Source organism: Pelodiscus sinensis, chromosome 3 (assembly GCF_049634645.1).
Source record: "Pelodiscus sinensis isolate JC-2024 chromosome 3, ASM4963464v1, whole genome shotgun sequence".
Lineage (NCBI taxonomy): Eukaryota > Metazoa > Chordata > Testudines > Trionychidae > Pelodiscus > Pelodiscus sinensis.
In genome coordinates this window covers 193,595,323-193,613,447 of record NC_134713.1, presented here as the reverse complement: position 1 = coordinate 193,613,447, position 18,125 = coordinate 193,595,323, and the positions used below count along the sequence as shown (strand labels likewise).

The 18,125-nt window shown below is 52.2% G+C and overlaps 1 protein-coding gene across 6 annotated transcripts in view; it reads left to right on the top strand.

Moving 5' to 3' along the window:
- RRBP1 (ribosome binding protein 1) overlaps positions 1–18,125 on the top strand; it is a 62,538-nt gene that overhangs the window by 10,658 nt on the left and 33,755 nt on the right. For all 6 annotated transcript variants that reach the window (XM_075925749.1, XM_075925745.1, XM_075925744.1 and 3 more), the window contains 4 exons: positions 3,401–4,081; positions 9,885–10,030; positions 13,067–13,189; positions 17,369–17,521. In XM_075925749.1, coding sequence (XP_075781864.1) covers positions 3,421–4,081; positions 9,885–10,030; positions 13,067–13,189; positions 17,369–17,521 — 1,083 coding nt within the window. In that variant the 5' untranslated portion in view covers positions 3,401–3,420. The remainder of the gene's footprint in view (positions 1–3,400; positions 4,082–9,884; positions 10,031–13,066; positions 13,190–17,368; positions 17,522–18,125) is intronic.

Here is an 18,125-nt window from a genome sequence, read left to right as displayed (position 1 = left end):
CAAGGAAGAAACCTTGACTGAGATACTGCGCTTGTATGTTCTAGTTATTTTCCTAAAAGGAGTCCCATTCTCATTGGTTTGACAAATATAATTTGGTCTAATCACAACCGGATATATCCTTTATACAAAGTGTGTTACTTCTGCTTGCTAGCAGTGTGGTTACACTGTACAACTGCTTAAATGTGTGTGGAAATAGTGTCACGCCCACTTCTGGTTTCTTTGGTTAAAGACTGGTGAATGGCACACTTGTTTGACTAGATTGCTTGGTTTGGGTCAGGCTGCACTGGAATGGAAGTTGGAATTCATTTAAAAAAAATGTAGCAAAATGATTTAAAATGTTTTTTTTTTTAAGCCTATCCCAAACCGGGACTTTAAACTGGACAGATGGGTACAGGATGTCCAGTGTCACTGTCATGTCGGTATCACTGCCCTGTGGGGCATTGGGGACACCCTTTTTAGGGGGTGTGGTTTAGTCCCCACCGGTATGACTTTGCATGCACCATGTGAACACGGTCATGCTGGCGGAGGTGGAGCTGCGGGCTCTGAAAAATGGCCGCCTCTATGCAGGGCCCAGGAGTTCTGCAATGTCCGTTATTCTGGGGGTGCGGGCGTGGCCATTCTAATCAGGGTGGTCTCTGTGCTCCTTCGTAATGCTCTGTAGTGACTCAAATGGAGAATGATTCAGTGACTGGAATGCTGGGGTCGGTGCTTTAGAAAGGGTACTGAGAACATAAGAACGACCATACTGAGTCAAAGCAAAAGTCCATCTAGCCCAGTATCCTGTCTGCTGACAGAGCCCAATGCCAGATGCCTCAGAGGGAGGGAACACAACAAGTAATCCTCATATGATCCCTCTCCTGTCACCCATTTCCAGACAAACAGAGGCCAGGGACACCATTGCTACCCAGCCTGGCTAGTAGCCATCGATGGACCTAACCTCCATGAATTTATCTAGTTGTTTTTTGAACCCTGTTAAAATCCTGGTCTTCATAACATCCTTTGGCAAGGAGTTCCACAGGTTGACAGTGTACTGCATGAAGAAAAGGCTAATCCTAGTGAACTGTGTTCAGCTCATGGGTGGTTATTGTCCACAGTGGTGCTCGAGAAATTGAATAAACTAACATATTATGGCAGAGGGGTGTTGATATGTCCCTTATTTTAAAAAAAAGATTGGGTTGGAGAGAGGTAGAGTAATAAGCAAGAATATGGGCTGGTGTCTCCGCTTTGCACTGATAGACTTGGTAAGTTTGGAGTCAGATGTCTATTTTATACGCGTGCGGTTTCATGCCTGTAGACTGGCTCTATCCACAGAGAAAACATGGTCTCGAATAACTCGGACTTGCACTGTATTTTTTTTTTGTCTAATACAAGTGTCAAGCATCAGATTGTCATGAAAGGACAAGCTCTGATGTGCATAGTGTGCAAGGAATAATTTTTGCTGTATGCTGTGACTACCCACTTGGCTGTAACAGGGAGCATGAAGAAGTCTTCATATTGGTGTGTTATCAAGTAATGTCAGTGTCTTCACATGCGTTAAGGGCTGTAAGAAGGGGGACAGCGATCAATTGTTCTCCACGTCTACAGGAGGTAGGACAGGAAGAAAATGGCTTAATCTGAAGCGAGGGAGGTTTATGTTAGATAATAGAAAGCTTCCCTCACTATAAGGCTAGTTAAGCCCTGGAACAGGTTCCAAAGCGGGGTTGTGAAACCCACTCCAATTCATCTGATGAGTCGGTTTTGCCCACAAAAGCTTGATTCTGTATATTTTTTCTTAGTCTTTTAAGGTGTCACTGGACTACTCATTGCTTTTTATCATTGGAGGCGTTTAAGAACAGGCTGGACTAGGGATGTTAAATTTAGTTTAATCAACTAATCGACTAGTCGATGGATTTTCCATCGACTAGTCGATAAGCGGGGAAGCCGCAGCGGGGTTAGCTCCTGGCCCTGTCCGCTTTTAATACACTTAAAAGACTGAATTGCAACAGGAGGGATCCAACGAGAGCAGAGACAGCTGACTCCTGGCTTGCACAAGGTCCCCTCCTGCTGTGCACCAGCCTTTTAAAAAGCAGAGGTGCCATGTCTGAGACTGGGTCTGAGCTGGGAATCAGCTGATTCCTAGCTCGCGCTCGGTCTTTCTACCCCCGCCATCCCTGTACCCTGCAGAGACGGGGCTGGGGGGAACCAGCTTTTAAGCCAGCTCCCCCCCCCCCCCCGCAGCACCAGCTTCTGTTCCCCCCCTCACCCACCCATTGCCTCTGATAGATGTAAAAGCTTTTGCTTTTGCTTATCAGATAGTTGACTGGTCGCTTACATCTTTAGGCTGGACAAACGGTTCTCGGGAATGACCTAATCAACTTAGCACTGCCTCAGAAGAGAGATGTGTCTGTGTGAAGGGAGGGAAGGAAGGGGTGGTGGTGGAATGGACTAGAAATGACATCCAGAGGTCTCGTCCCACCCCACGTGTCTATGAGTACGTATGTTCATACGGTCCCATTCCATTGCTAAAGTATGACGTGAAAAAAAAAATTACCTGGTTGCAAATGGGTATTTCCCTTGAGCATCTGAAATGATGAACATGTTTCTGGGCTCGCCAGAGCTGGAAGGGAAAGAATCCAAGACTCAAGGTGACTCATGTCCTGGTTTTATCTTGTTATACACCCTCTGGGATTCTGGAGAATGAATGAGCTTCTCTAAAACTTCTAGCTCCAGTGACTGGCTTTAGCCTAAGAAATCAACTCCTTTCTGCTGTTCCTCACCACATCCTTTCCAGTCCGGTACGCACCTTGTGGTGGCTAGTTTGTGGCTTGCTTGGATATGGGTTTTCTTTTGTACCGTGCCTAGAAGGATGTGTCTAGACTACATGCCTCCGTCGACGGAGGCATGTAGATTAGCCAGATCGGCAGAGGGAAATGAAGCCGCGATTAAAATAATCGCGACTTCATTTAAATTTAAATGGCTGCCCCGCTCTGCCGATCAGCTGTTTGTCGGCAGATCGGGGCAGTCTGGACGCGCCGCGCCGACAAAGAAGCCTTTTTTGATCGGCACAGGTATGCCTCGTGAAACCAGGTTTACCTGTGCCGATCAAGAAAGGCTTCTTTGTCGGCGCGGCGCGTCCAGACTGCCCCGATCTGCCGACAAACAGCTGATCGGCAGAGCGGGGCAGCCATTTAAATTTAAACGAAGCCGCGATTATTTTAATCGCGGCTTCATTTCCCTCTGCCGATCTGGCTAATCTACATGCCTCCATCGACAGAGGCATGTAGTCTAGACGTACCCGAATAATGGAGCCCTTCTGCAATAAAAGCAAGTGTTAATTGTGCGCATCTAGCCCTCCCACTGCAAGAGATGCGGTGCTGCAAGACTGTATCTTGGCACTAACTCTTGTTCCGGTGTCTTGCAGGTAGCGAAAAGTGAGCCAGCATGGATTTGTACGACCCGCAGACGCTGGGGGTTATGGTCTTTGGAGGCTTCATGGTGATTTCAGCAATTGGGATCTTCCTGGTGTCTACCTTCTCCATGAAGGAGACCTCTTACGAGGAAGCCCTGGCGAAGCAACGCAAGGAGCTCGAGAGAACCCAGCAGCACAAAGCGGAGAAGAAGAAGAAAGAGAAACCCGTTGAGAAGAAAGGAAAGGCCAAGAAAAAGGAGGAGAAGCCGAATGGGAAAATTCCAGAGCAGGAGCTGGTTCTAGAGGACGTCGACCTTGAACCTGTTGCATTGTCTGAGCCAGTGATTATCGAGTCTTCCATTCCGGCGGTTTCCGCTCTCCCTCAGGAGAAGGAGAAACCTGCCCCCTCCCCTAAAGACAAGAAGAAGAAGGAAAAGAAAGTGGCCAAGGTGGAGCCAGCTCCCCCGCTTGCGGCTGCCCCGTCGGTCGTGGTGTCGAAATCTTCTCCCGTCTTGGAGGTCGCTGCCAAGGAAGTGCCTGTTGTGGCCGTCCCGCCGGTCGGCACGCTACAGAGCGCCCCAGTCGTTAATGCCGCTGCTGTCAAAAAAGCAGAGGCGCCGGTTGGCCTAGAGGAGCCCAAGCACGACGGGGCTGCCAAGAAGAAGGCCGTGTCCAAGAAGAAGAGTGAGCTAAGTAAGTCTTTCTCTCCGGCGTGTGTCCTTGTGGCACGTCCCCGGGGCCACCAACTGGGTTATGTTTGAGCATTGGTGTGTGGCATGAGGAGCAGAGGGGGGAACCCCCCTTCTGTGCTGTGGACTTGCCTAGAAATGCCCCAGGAGGGGGTCTTTTCAAGGGCTGATTACATGGGTGTGGCTCTTGTTGGACTGGGAGAGCTTCAGAGGCGTGGGGTCCTTTCTGTGAGACTCGACCGCAGCCCCCCTCTTGGATTCAGCCCCCTCTTTGATATGTTGCCTCGTGTGCCGGGTGCGTCTGGGAGCCTAGTGCTGGCTTCTCACCCGGATTGGGTTTTTCCTGTTTGTTTGGGCGGGTGCTCAGGCCAGGAGGTTCAGGGAAGGAGGCTGGGGGGTTAGGCAGGGACTTACTGGGGCCACGCATGGTGGCAAATGTGGTGTTGCTGCAATGGTGGCTTCTCCTGAAGGGGGGGACTGTGGCTATGCTGTCCCAGCAGCTCCTCACAAGGGGGGCTGCCTAGCTCCTTGCAGGGGGGGCAGGAGCTGCTGTCTGGCGGGTCGGGGGTGGGGCTTGGAGGTATGGAGGCCAATGAACCTGGGCCGGTGTCCAGCAATATGGAGAGCTCCAACCCCAGCTGGCCACTCTCTTCCTGGGCCACTCTCTTCCACAGGACCATTAAGGGAGGAGATGACGGAACACACCAAGTGTCTAAGTTTTAACGCTTTATTGATAAAATAATAAAACAACAGCGGAGAGTGATGGGTGCTTCCCACGTCACTCAGAGGAAGGAAGAAAGCGTTCGTGCCCCGAGCCCTAACCCGCTTTCATACTCACACGCTCACTGCCCGAGGCTGGCCAGGCCTGGGTGTAACGTAAGAAGAGGGGGAAGGGAGTTCGGTCCTATGCGCACAGGTCATCCAGGGTCCGCTGTGATCTCTCAATTGCTCCAGCTCTCAGGAGGGTTTTACGTCCTGGGCTCCTTTGGGGGTGTCCCATCTGCGACCTCTGTTCCTGGCGCTCTTTGTGCCAGTCCAAACCGGCTTTCTGTGGTCTCCTTGATTTTTCCCAAAACACACCGGCGAGACTCTGTTATTCTCTTTGCTTTCCTCCGTGCTGGTTTGCTTGTCTTGCTTGTTATGGGCTGGCTGTGCAGATCGGTTCAGCTGAATGTCTCTCTGATGGCTGGTTGGTGGATTCCGGGCCCCCCTCTTTCTTGGCCGGCAGCCGAGAGTCAGATGTGTGCTGTGGCCTTGAGCTGGCGGGAGCCAACGTCTTATCTTTGGGTCTAGCAGAAGTGTGGAGTTAACCCGTTCTCTGCTCTCTTCATCCCTCCTCCCCGCTTTTGGCCTCTCACGACCTGTAAGGGAATCCTTCATTCGTTCCACACTCACACCTTTGACCCTTCCCAAAATGCCCTGCGATGCATGCAACAGCGTTAGCAATATACAATGCTGACCTGCCTCCCCAGGGGGACACCTTCAGGGAGGGGCCATTGGGGTGTGACAGCACGCTGCCCCCTGTGGTCATTGCAGAACATAACTGTCCCTCCTATCAGCCCCCTCCCTGTCCATGTTATGGAAACCAATTACATTCTAGGCACGTCCCATTGTCCTGGCACAACCAAACCCTGGACAATGGGATGTGCTATTGTCCAGGGTTTGGTTGTGCTTTACGTTAAATTTGGGCGACCTAACTCTTACTGGTAGGAGGAGTTCTTGGGCAAATGGACTCAGATGCACAAACTCTCTAATATCTAGGTAGATTTCCTTGGTTCTGAATATCTGAATCTTTCACCTTAAGACAGCGATGGGCAACCCAGGCTAGTGAGTGGGCTGCATGAGTGGGCGTCCTTCATCTCCATGGACTGCAACCGACACAGTCTTCTGGGACAGGGTAGTTTTGCTCACTATGCTTGCGCACCTAGAATGTGCAGACTGTGCCGACTAAACTGTAGCAGCGCTGTGATTGTGCGAGCCATACGTTCCCTCTGCATCCAATGTTGTGCCCTATCAACGTGCATCTCCTGTCCGTGCCCTCGCTGGATGTGCGTGTCCCTTAGTGATACCGGTAAGAAAAAAACCGACATGGGTAAAAACCAGCAGAATCTGGCCACCCTGCATGTGGGCAGCAGGCAACGAAACGTCTTGCGGGCCCGCACATAGAGCCCTGATGGACCGCAGGTTGCCCACCACTGGCTTAAGTCACCTCGTTATTTGTAACCTGCTTATCACAGGTCTCTGAGCAGTGGTTAAGGCAGTGCTTGAAGGGTAGACTTGTAGTTTCTCTTCTGCCTATCCCAGGAAAGGGGGAGACCGCTGTCTAAACACTGAGCCATCTTGGCGGAATCACGCATAAAGGTAGAGCACGCGCATGGATTGCTTCTGACTGGTCCTCGTCGGGGAAAGATGGCAGTGGAATTTTTTAGCCTGAAAGTGACCAGGAGTAGTTGGTTGTCAGCCTCTTCAATGAAAGCGACCCTACTAAAGTGGACCTGCCGCCATGACAGCGGAGTGCCGCTCGCAGCCTGCTAGATGTAGCTAAAGGAGGAGCACCGTATCCTTCTGCCTCCCGAAAGCAAGCTAGTTGTCATAGAGGACCAGTGCCTTGCATTTGGTTACCATTCCGCTGGTCCGGTGCTCTGCAGATCTCCTCTAAATAAGCTGTAATGAGAGGGAAGAAAACGTGCGGGTGCTTTGGAGAGGCAGGACGTTAGAACTTCTAGAAATCCTTATTGGATTACTGCTTTGCCTTCAGATTATTTTGGCGTCTCCTGAGCCTGCTCCGGGAAGGATAGCTTGGAGAATTCTGTCTCCCGAGGATGGTGACTGCAGTAAGCGTTCAGGAATGCTTGTCTTGAGGAAGGACCGAAGAAGAAATACACCAGAGACTAGGAGCAAAGTGCGCTCGTGTTGCATGCACACAGATAGTTTTGTTTCCCTTTTTCTGGTTTAGCCAGTAAGAAATTGCACCCAAAACAGACTAAAGGCTCGTGCACACGCCCAGCGTAACAGTTTGGCTGTTGGAATCTTAACGTTGATGCTTCCCGACTTCCTCTGAAACCGAAGATTGATGCTATATTTGGGTGCATCTGCTAGTCTGACGTGTAAGACGGCTGCGAAACTACGGGGAGGGGAAAAATCACTTCTTCTGTATCTGAGAACCAGGTTTGTGGCAAATCCTGTCCCATCGTACCAACTAGCGTTCCTGCTGGCGTGGCAAGGCAATTCTGTCACCTTCCTAACTGCTCACGGAAGCAGCATTGTAACTTTCTGTACTCTCGCCTGGCCCCGGAAGCAAGTTGCTGACGCTAACATTCGTGTTCCGTTTCCGGTGCCCGGTTGCTTGAGATGACCAGGCACCATCTCGACAAGACATCGGAGCCACCGTTCACCTCCACTGTAGGCTCGAGTGGGGATTGTGCCTGACACAGGACTCCCCCTTTGGGCTCCCCCAAATTGCTTTTTGAAACCCCTAAGGAACTGGCAGGGAGTGACTAGCTCTGCGATCCCTCTCCTTATGAAAGGCTTCGGGGCTGTGGTCATTCTGCTGCAATTAAACACTTGGATCCCAAGCTGTTTGCTGCCACACTCCTGTCTAAAAAAAGTCTCCAGTGCTTTCCCAGCAGAACTAGTGGTGTGGCTCCAACGCTTGGTGAAGGCCCTTCCTTTGTGGCTCCAACGCTTGGTGAAGGCCCTTCCTTTGATCCAACTGCATCAACAAAATATCAAGCCAAAAAACCCCTTTGTTTGTCTGCTAACCCGTCAGGCCAGAATCAGTTTCGCTTGCCCCATTGGTTAGATGCTTGTGTGATGCCAAGAGGCGGAACCGAACCGGGGATCTCAGGATCTTCATGCAGGAGCCGTTACAGCTTGAGCTAAAAGCCAGCAAGCTGCCCGCAGAAGTTGTAGCGCAAACTCCTCCTCTCTCTCTGTGAGGGGTCTCCGTGCCACTGCATGGGACAGAACCACACCGGAAGGTGTGTGGGTTACACGTACGTTTTCAGAACAAGTGAATGCAGGCAAAGTACAACAAGTCGGCACTTTAGCTGGGGGTGTGGTGGGGGTGCAATGCCAGCCAGTTCAAGCAATAAACATGGCCTCATACAGTCCCTGGTGCTTGCTAGGGTGCTAACCCTGCTGGAGTCCTGAGCCCCCCAGGACCTAAAACTGAAGGCCAATGGAAGCAGTCTGAGACCCTCACCCCTTGCAGCGGGAATCAGCCGCTGTGGGGATGAACAGAGCCGTATTTCTCTTGGCGGCACTTACATACACCCCAGAATCTAGTCCTTGTGGCAGCACTGAACTTGGAAAACGGGACTGGTGTGTAAACCCATGCAGCGATGCAAGAGATGAACTGCCCCAGCTCTTCACGGTTCTGAAACATAAAGTGGATGGGCAGAGGTTCGTTCACACTGGAGAATTGAATGGAGCAGCTATTCCAGAACGTCTAGCCGGGGAGTTATTCCGGACAAGCTGTTGTGCTTTACATTTGCACCCTGCCTTATTCTGGAGTAACTTCCCACGTGTAGACAAATCCGTGAGGTGCCCATTGAAACCATGGAGGCAACATTAAAATATGCTCTCTAACCGTATAGGTCCTGCTCTGTCTATTATTCCTTACACTAGTTAATCCTCTGAAAACCTTTGTTCTTGAAACTTACATAAGACTGCCCCGGCTCTTCAGAGCGAGGTTTCTGCAGGATACAAGACAGGGCGGCAATAGCTGGTGATCTTAATCTGTCTAAACTAGAATCCAACCCCCTAACAGACTTGTAAACCGTGATTTCCTCCACGCCCTGCAGACCTCTGTCACAACAGGGTTATACAACTGGTTGCTACACCACTGGAATGATGCTGAAACAGCTGACTCCGGAAGTGAGGCTGCTCCAGATGGAGCTTGAGAACTGGTGGGGGTTTTTTTTTTCACAATGTAGTTTTTCCATCTCTGCTATGTCTGAAAAATCGTGCGCCAGCATCATTCCTGGAGAAAACCGTGTGTCTGAAATTCCAGCGCTCTGGCACACAAGACTGTCCCTGGAAATAGCCCACTCTTGGTGACTTTGCCATGCGTTATGTGCAGACGAGTTGAAAGTGCTGATTTCCAGATGGTTTCTAAATGATTAAGTCGCACTCGAATCCCAGACCTGCAGTAAAACTAACTTAGATTGGGTGTGTCCAAAATGCATTCAATTCTAATCGATGAACCTTCCCTTTATAAAATTGTGGTCGGTGAGGTTTGGACTAGAAAAATGTGTCCTCAAGAAAGAAGACCATGCACCAAAGACGACTGTTACGCTTTGTGCTATCAGGTAATATTCTATATGGTGCATGGGCACTCTGATGAACCAGTTTAACAGTATGTTGAGAAATGCATGTGCCGTCGGTCTTCTTGGTTGCTAATTTTCACTGTAACGTGAAGCGATTTTGTTTTTAATTAGAAAAAACGTAGTTAAACCCATGCAAAAAGCTGGTGCATGGAGATGAAGACAGACTTACTTTGGTGGAGCTGAAGAAGAGGTTTCAGCTAGTGAAATAGGAGACTCTTGAATCAAAATACGTGATGTAAGATCTGGTTTAATTGGTTAACCGGTTACACGTGTTTAACTAGTTAACCGATTAAACAGAGCAGGCGCGTCTGCTCCAACCCCCATGGATTAACTATAATCGGTAAGCATAACCGGTTAACCAGTCACATCCCTAGTCGGCTCAGGGACTCACACTCGTTTAGCTAAATCAGTGCAAGTTTGCATGTGAGATCCCCCTAGTGCCCAGCCATGGATAATGACGCCCTTCTCCCTCTCTAGTTCCTACAGATGCCGATGGCCCCCTGTACTTGCCCTACAAGAGCCTGGTATCCACCATCAGCAGCATGGTTTTCAGCGAGGGGGAGGCGCAGCAGCTCCTCGAGATCCTGACGGACAAATCAGGCACTCAGGACACCTGGCACACGGTACCGTACCGCTAAGGCGGGCTGCTGGCGCGTGAAGGGAGACCCAGCGGGCGCAGCCTGGCTCTGCGCGTCTCGACCTCCGTTCCCCGGACGCGTTACACTCTCGTGGGGGTGGCCGGCGGCTCACAGCGGGCGCGAGGAACGGAGCTGCGGTGGCTGACGCTGGCAGAGGAGCGGGCCTCCGGCTGTGAATCAGTCGGGTGCCACTCGCAGGCAGAGCAGAGCGCGTTTCTCAGCATTGGCTGGCGCTGGCTGCTCGGAGCACCCATCTGTTCCAGACACTGGCTGGGGGGGGGGTCCCTGATCTCCAGGGTGACGTAGCGTTAAAGCCTCGGTCTCGTGAAGACTCCTGCATTAGCACAGACCCCTCCCTGGGCCGAGGCAACAGGCTCCTGGGTTCCAGAGGAACCGCACTGGAAGAACTCATGTCCCTCAGCCCTGCCCACGTGCCTGGAGATCTTCTGGCGAAAAGTGCGCCGGCAGCGCCGGGTTTGATTCCCGCTTGCCTTGGTGCCTGCAGTTCTAAAGTCCTGCCGGAAAATCCAGCGTGTAGGGCGGGCTCTTTAGCACCCTGCGGGTGACTTCAGCGGAGTCTCGCCAGCCGAGGACCTGGCTCTTGGTTTTCGGCTGTGCGGTGTGGCTGTCCAAATGACCAGCCTTCTGGAAGGGTGAGAAGATGAAGCGAGGGTCCTCTATAAACCACTTTCTGCATGCTCTGCCCACCCAAGTGTTTGCATTAAGAACATAAGAACGGCCAGACTGGGTCAGACTAAAGGTCCATCCAGCCCAGTATCCTGTCTGCCGACAGTGGCCAGCACCAGGTGCCTCAGAAGGAGTGAACAGAACAGAGAATCAAGTGATCCCTCCCCTGTCACCCATGCCCATCCTCTGACAGAGGCTAGGGACCATTCCTACCCATCCTGGCTAATAGCCATTGAGGGACTTAACCTCCATGCATTTATCTAGCTCTGTTTTAAACCCTGTCCAAGTCCTGGTCTTTGCAACATCCTCTGGCAAGGAGTTCCACAGGTTGACTAATGTGCTGCATGAAGAAAAACTTCCTTTTGTTTGTGTTACCTGTTAATTTCATTTGGTGACCCCTAGTTCTTATGGGAACAAGTAAATAACTTAGGGTATGTCTACACTAGCCCCCTAGGTTGAACTAGGGAGGCTAATGTTGGCATTTGAAGTTGCAAATGAAGCCCGGGATTTAAATATCCTGGGATTTATTTGCATGTTCCCGTCTGGTCGCCATTTTTAAATGCCACTAGTCCAGACTAACTGCCCGTGGCTACACGCGGCAATCAAACGTTAACTCAAACTAAGTCCTTAGTTCGAGTTAACTGTTACACCTTGTGGAATGAGGAGTAACAGTAGTTCGAATTAGGATCTTTAATTTGAACTACCTACTTTGTGCCACGTGTAGCCGCGGGCACAGAGTTTGGACTAAGGGGGATTTTAAAATGACGGCACCCGGGAACATGCAAATGAAGCCCGGGATATTTAAATCCCGGGTTTCATTTGCAACTCCGCTTGCCCTAATTACCCTACCTAGCTCAAACTAACGAGCTAGTGTAGACGTACCCTAAGATAGTCTCTGTCTCATTCTCTATCCCTTTTTTAATGATTCCTAACACTGTTTGCTTTTTTGACTGCCGCTGTGCGTTCTTACTGCGTCTGCTTCTCCACGGTTGCACTTGGCAGTTTGGGCCCAAATTCCTGCTAATCTTTCCTGTGCTGAGGGAAGATCATAGAATCATAGAGTACTAGGACTGGAAGGGACCTCGAGAGGTCATTGAGTCCAGTCCCCTGCCCTCATGGCAGGACTAAATACTGTCTAGACCATCCCTGATAGACATTTATCTAACCTACTCTTAAATATCTCCACAGATGGGGATTCCACAACCTCCCTGGGCAATTCATTCCAGTGTTTGACCACCCTGACAGGAACTTTTTCCTATCGTCCAACCTAAACCTCCCTTGCTGCAGTTTAAGCCCATTGCTTCTTGTTCTATCCTCAGAGGCCAAGATGAACAAGTTTTCTCCCTCCTCCTTATGACACCCTTTTCGATACCTGAAAACTGCCATCATGTCCCCCCTCAATCTTCTCTTTTCCAAACTAAACAAACCCAATTCTTTCAGCCTTCCTCATAGGTCATGTTCTCTAGACCTTTCATCATTCTCGTTGCTCTTCTCTGGACCCTCTCCAATTTCTCCACATCCTTCTTGAAATGCGGCATCCAGAACTGGACACAATCCTCCAACTGAGGCCTAACCAGCGCAGAGTAGAGCGGAATAATGACTTCTCGTGTCTTGCTCACGACACTCCTGTTAATGCCTCCCAGAATCATGTTTGCTTTTTTTGCAACAGCATCACACTGCTGACTCATATTCAGCTTGTGGTCCACTATAACCCCTAGGTCCCTTTCTGCAGTACTCCTTCCTAGACCGTCGCTTCCCATTCTGTATGTGTGAAACTGATTGTTCCTTCCTAAGTGGAGTCCTTTGCATTTGTCCTTATTAAACTTCATCCTGTTTACCTCAAACCATTTCTCCAATTTGTCCAGATCATTTTGAATTATGACCCTATCCTCCAACCCCGCCCAGCTTAATATCATCCTCAAACTTAATAAGTGTACTTTTTATACCAATATCTAAATCATTGATGAAGATATTGAACAGAGCCGGTCCCAATACAGACCCCTGTGGAACCCCACTTGTTATACCTTTCCAGCAGGATTGTGAACCATTAATAATTACTCTCTGAGTATGGTTTTCCAGACAGTTATGCACTCACCTTATAGTAGCCCCAGCTAAGTTGTATTTGCCTAGTTTATTGATAAGAATATCATGCGAGACCGTATCAAACGCCTTACTAAAGTCTAGGTATACCACATCCACCACTTACCGCTTCTCCCTTATCCACAAGACTCATTATCCTATCAAAGAAAGCGATCAGATTGGTTTGACATGATTTGACATGAGATAGGCTTACGAGGTGGCTCGTATCGCTGACACGTGGTCTCTTCTTCACAGGCCACTCAGAAAGGGGACCCAGTTACTGCTTTGAAGCGTCAGTTGGAAGAGAGAGAGAAGCAACTTGCTGCGGAACAAGAGGATGCATCTGCTGCCAAAAACAAACTGAGGGAGCTAAGTAAGGTGAGGACAGGTCAGTCTCCTACCCTCCCTGGGCCTGGACTGCTGGCTTTCTCCAGCTTCCTCTGTAGGGCTCCCCTGCTGCCTGAGTTCCACGGCAGGATCGCAGATTCTTCAGAGCTTGTTTCTGGTGTCGACGCGGCTTCTGTGCGAGGCACGTGGCTGGGGTGGATGCTGCTTCTGTGCGAGGCACGTGGCTGGTGTGGACGCTGCTTCTGTGCGAGGCACATGGCTGGTGTGGACGCTGCTTCTGTGCGAGGCACATGGCTGGTGTGGACGCTGCTTCTGTGCGAGGCACATGGCTGGTGTGGACGCTGCTTCTGTGCGAGGCACGTGGCTGGGGTGGACGCTGCTTCTGTGCGAGGCACGTGGCTGGGGTGGATGCTGGTTCTGTGCGAGGCACGTGGCTGGTGTGGATGCTGCTTCTGTGCGAGGCACATGGCTGGTGTGGACGCTGCTTCTGTGCGAGGCACGTGGCTGGGGTGGATGCTGCTTCTGTGCGAGGCACGTGGCTGGTGTGGACGCTGCTTCTGTGCGAGGCACGTGGCTGGTGTGGACGCTGCTTCTGTGCGAGGCACGTGGCTGGGGTGGACGCTGCTTCTGTGCGAGGCACGTGGCTGGGGTGGAAGCTGGTTCTGTGCGAGGCACGTGGCTGGGGTGGATGCTGCTTCTGTGCGAGGCACATGGCTGGTGTGGACGCTGCTTCTGTGCGAGGCACGTGGCTGGGGTGGACGCTGCTTCTGTGCGAGGCACGTGGCTGGGGTGGACGCTGCTTCTGTGCGAGGCACGTGGCTGGTGTGGACGCTGCTTCTGTGCGAGGCACGTGGCTGGTGTGGACGCTGCTTCTGTGCGAGGCACGTGGCTGGTGTGGACGCTGCTTCTGTGCGAGGCACGTGGCTGGTGTGGACGCTGCTTCTGTGCGAGGCACGTGGCTGGGGTGGACGCTGCTTCTGTGTGAGGCATGTGGCTGGGGTGGATGCTGCTTCTGTGCGAGGCACGTGGCTGGGGTGGATGCTGCTTCTGTGCGAGGCACGTGGCTGGGGTGGATGCTGCTTCTGTGCGAGGCACGTGGCTGGGGTGGATGCTGCTTCTGTGCGAGGCACGTGGCTGGGGTGGACGCTGCTTCTGTGCGAGGCACGTGGCTGGGGTGGACGCTGCTTCTGTGCGAGGCACATGGCTGGTGTGGACGCTGCTTCTGTGCGAGGCACGTGGCTGGTGTGGACGCTGCTTCTGTGCGAGGCACGTGGCTGGGGTGGACGCTGCTTCTGTGCGAGGCACGTGGCTGGGGTGGATGCTGGTTCTGTGCGAGGCACGTGGCTGGTGTGGATGCTGCTTCTGTGCGAGGCACATGGCTGGTGTGGACGCTGCTTCTGTGCGAGGCACGTGGCTGGGGTGGACGCTGCTTCTGTGCGAGGCACGTGGCTGGTGTGGACGCTGCTTCTGTGCGAGGCACGTGGCTGGTGTGGACGCTGCTTCTGTGCGAGGCACGTGGCTGGTGTGGACGCTGCTTCTGTGCGAGGCACGTGGCTGGTGTGGACGCTGCTTCTGTGCGAGGCACGTGGCTGGGGTGGACGCTGCTTCTGTGTGAGGCATGTGGCTGGGGTGGATGCTGCTTCTGTGCGAGGCACGTGGCTGGGGTGGATGCTGCTTCTGTGCGAGGCACGTGGCTGGGGTGGATGCTGCTTCTGTGCGAGGCACGTGGCTGGGGTGGATGCTGCTTCTGTGCGAGGCACGTGGCTGGGGTGGACGCTGCTTCTGTGCGAGGCACGTGGCTGGGGTGGACGCTGCTTCTGTGTGAGGCATGTGGCTGGGGTGGATGCTGCTTCTGTGCGAGGCACGTGGCTGGGGTGGATGCTGGTTCTGTGCGAGGCACGTGGCTGGGGTGGATGCTGGTTCTGTGCGAGGCACGTGGCTGGGGTGGATGCTGGTTCTGTGCGAGGCACGTGGCTGGTGTGGATTCTGGTTCTGTGCGAGGCACGTGGCTGGTTTGGATGCTGGTTCTGTGTGAGGTACGTGGCTGGGGTGGATGCTGCTTCTGTGCGAGGCACGTGGCTGGGGTGGATGCTGCTCCTGTGCGAGGCACGTTTCTGAGCTGCACTGTGGTAGTGCCAAGGGAAAGGGAGTGGGATCCCATTGTGCTCGGTGCTGTACAAGCCGAACAAAAACACGTTCACCGTGGAAGTCTGTGTAACGGAGCTCTGGGGAGCCAGAAAAAGGCCGTCTGCAAAATTCCCATCGATGTTGTGGGGAAATTCTTCCGTGGATCCAAGGCCGCTTTGTGAATGATCAGTGTAAAACTACTGAGTGCACCCTTGGCCTTTTTCCCTGGAGGGAGGCTGCTTTTTAAATCCAAGTGAGTTGAAGTCATTTGGTTAAGCTGAGTTGCATGGAAGCCTCCCTCCGCAATCAGCCGTGATCGAAAATTCTAGCGGTGGCTTTTGATGCAGATATTTTCCGAGGCTGTGCAGTTGATGGGGACCAGAACCTGTCCAATCCGGTCACCTCTCCTAGGCTCTAAAAGTTGCACTATGTAATAGCAAGGCAGGTTATTGGCCAGAAGGGGAAAAGGGTGGGGGGGGGGGGGTTGGGGGGAATGGAACACGTCTGTGTCCATCTTAATCTCTTTTTTGGCAAAAGGTGCACATGAGAATTTCAGTGAGTGTCTTCATTGTCATGTGCTGGGGGGAAGGGGGAAGTGTCCCTCTGATGTCACGCTACCCTCACTGGGACTAAACACCAACTCCTCCTGCCCCAATTCATGCTGACAGCCGTTGAGTGACCCTTTACACCCCGTCTGCAGGCTAAAACGTGATCTGGAGCTGGCTTAAGTGTGGGGAACTCCAGAAATCACATGAGCGACAATTCTCCTCTTTGGTTGTCCTTCATTAGCTGCTCACCATGCAAAGACTCTCTTATCCCATCCTAGATGAGGTCATTCATCTGACTGTCACCTGTGTGAATTAATGGAGCACAATGTTAGGCCTCAGTTGGAGTGTTGTGTCCGGTTCTGAGCACCACTTTGCAAGAAAGATGTGGAGAAATTGGAGACGGTCCAGAGAAGAGCAACAAAAATGATCTACGAAACATGAGTTGTGAGGCAAGGCTGAAAGCAGTGGGCTTGTTTAGTTTACAAAAGAGAAGACTGAGAGGGAACATGAGCAGTTTTCAAGTATCTAAAAGGGTGTTCCAAGGAAGAGAGAGAAACATTTGTTCTCCTTGGCCTCTGAGGATAGGACAAGAAGCAAAGGGCTTTTGCAGAAAGGGAGGTTTAGGTTGGACATTAGGAAAAACTTCCTAACTGCCAGGGTGGTTAAACACTGGAATAAATTTCCCAGGGAGGTTGTGGAATCTCCATCCCTGGAGATATTTAAGAGCAGGTTGGACAGGCATCTATCAGGGATGATATAGATGGTGCTTGGTCCTGCCATGAGGGCAGGGGACTGGACTCGATGACCTCTCGAGGTCCCTTCCTGTTCTAGTGTTCTATGATTCTATGACAATGGTGTATTGAAATAACAAAAGAACACTTGTGCTGTCTTCTGGCGTGGCTTTCCTGCTCTCTCTCTCTCTCTGTGTGTGTGTGTGTGTGTGTGTGTGTGTGTGTGTGTGTGTGTGTGTGTGTGTGTGTTGATCTGGAAAAATTCTAGGGTGTCTTACTCCTCTCTCTTAGCTGATCAAATGCTGAACAATAGTGTTATCCAGCAGCCACAGCACTCAAAACAAAAATCAGAATCAAATGTTAAGTTTTTGTTGGAGCTGAATAATTCAGATCGGCCATGCTGGCGAGGGCTGTGTTAGCACGGAAATGCTCTGTCCTTTCACAATATAATTGTGGAACGTGGGACTTGTCGACACTACATGGGGGATCGATACCGCAGCGATCAATCCACCAGCCGTCGATTGATTATATCTGCTTAGACGCGATAAATCGACTTCTGAGCGCTCTCCCGTCGACACTGATGCTCCACCCTGACGAGAAGGGTAGCCGGCATCGACGGGAGAGCACCCCCCACAGCCCTGACCGCACTCAAGACGCTGCAGGAAGTCTGCTAGCCCCCGCCGTCGCTCGAGTCTACGTGACTTCCGCTGCGATGGCAGGGGTCAGAATAGACAAGGGTTGGGACGGGTCTTTGAAACAAACAAAAAGTTGCCGATCATGAAAAGCGTCTCCTCTTCCTGAAGGAGCTTGCGGCGGAGAAGGCGAAGACCGTGGCTGTTGAAACCAAGTGGAAAGAGCAGCTGCTGGTGCGTGACCAAGAGATGATCGCCGTGCAAGCCCGCATGCAGACGAGTTACCAGGACCATGTGAATGAAACCCAGCAGTTGCAAGGGAAGGTAGGAGACTGCCGTTTATGCTTCTGAACGCAGATGCCTAGTGGACGTAGTCTGGCAGCACCGGGAGCAGAGCTGGGCTTGCAGGGCTGTTTCCTTGGCGGCGTAAAGTAAACTTAATTCCAAACCCCAGAGGGACCCAACTCCCTGGGCGGTGGGCAGTGTAGGCAAGGGAAGGCATAGCCTTCCCAAAACTGCCTGCATGCCCCGGCCACCGGGGGGGACGGGGCAGTGGTGCGGCAGCCCTGCTCCCTGGCTGCTGGGGAGTGCTGGAGGTGGGGTCACAAAATGGCAGCCCCAGCCCTCTAGGTGGCCAGGAAGGATCGGGCTGGAAGTGGGCGGGGTTTGGCTCCAGGGGCGGAGCCTCAGCTGGAAGGGGCGGGGCTGGGGCTTGCCTTCCCCCGCCAGCCATGCCCAACTCCACCTCCTTCGGTGTGGCTGAAGCCGTGACCGCGTTGTGCGCCAGGCTTAGAGGGAGCGACCAGCTGAGCGTTGTCGGGAATGTGCTTCGAGGGGAGTGCCCTGCCGCTCCCTCGTGGATTTCGGGATGAACCGATTTGGAGGCCGGAAGGGACCAACGTAACTTTATAAAGCTCTGAAGCTGGAG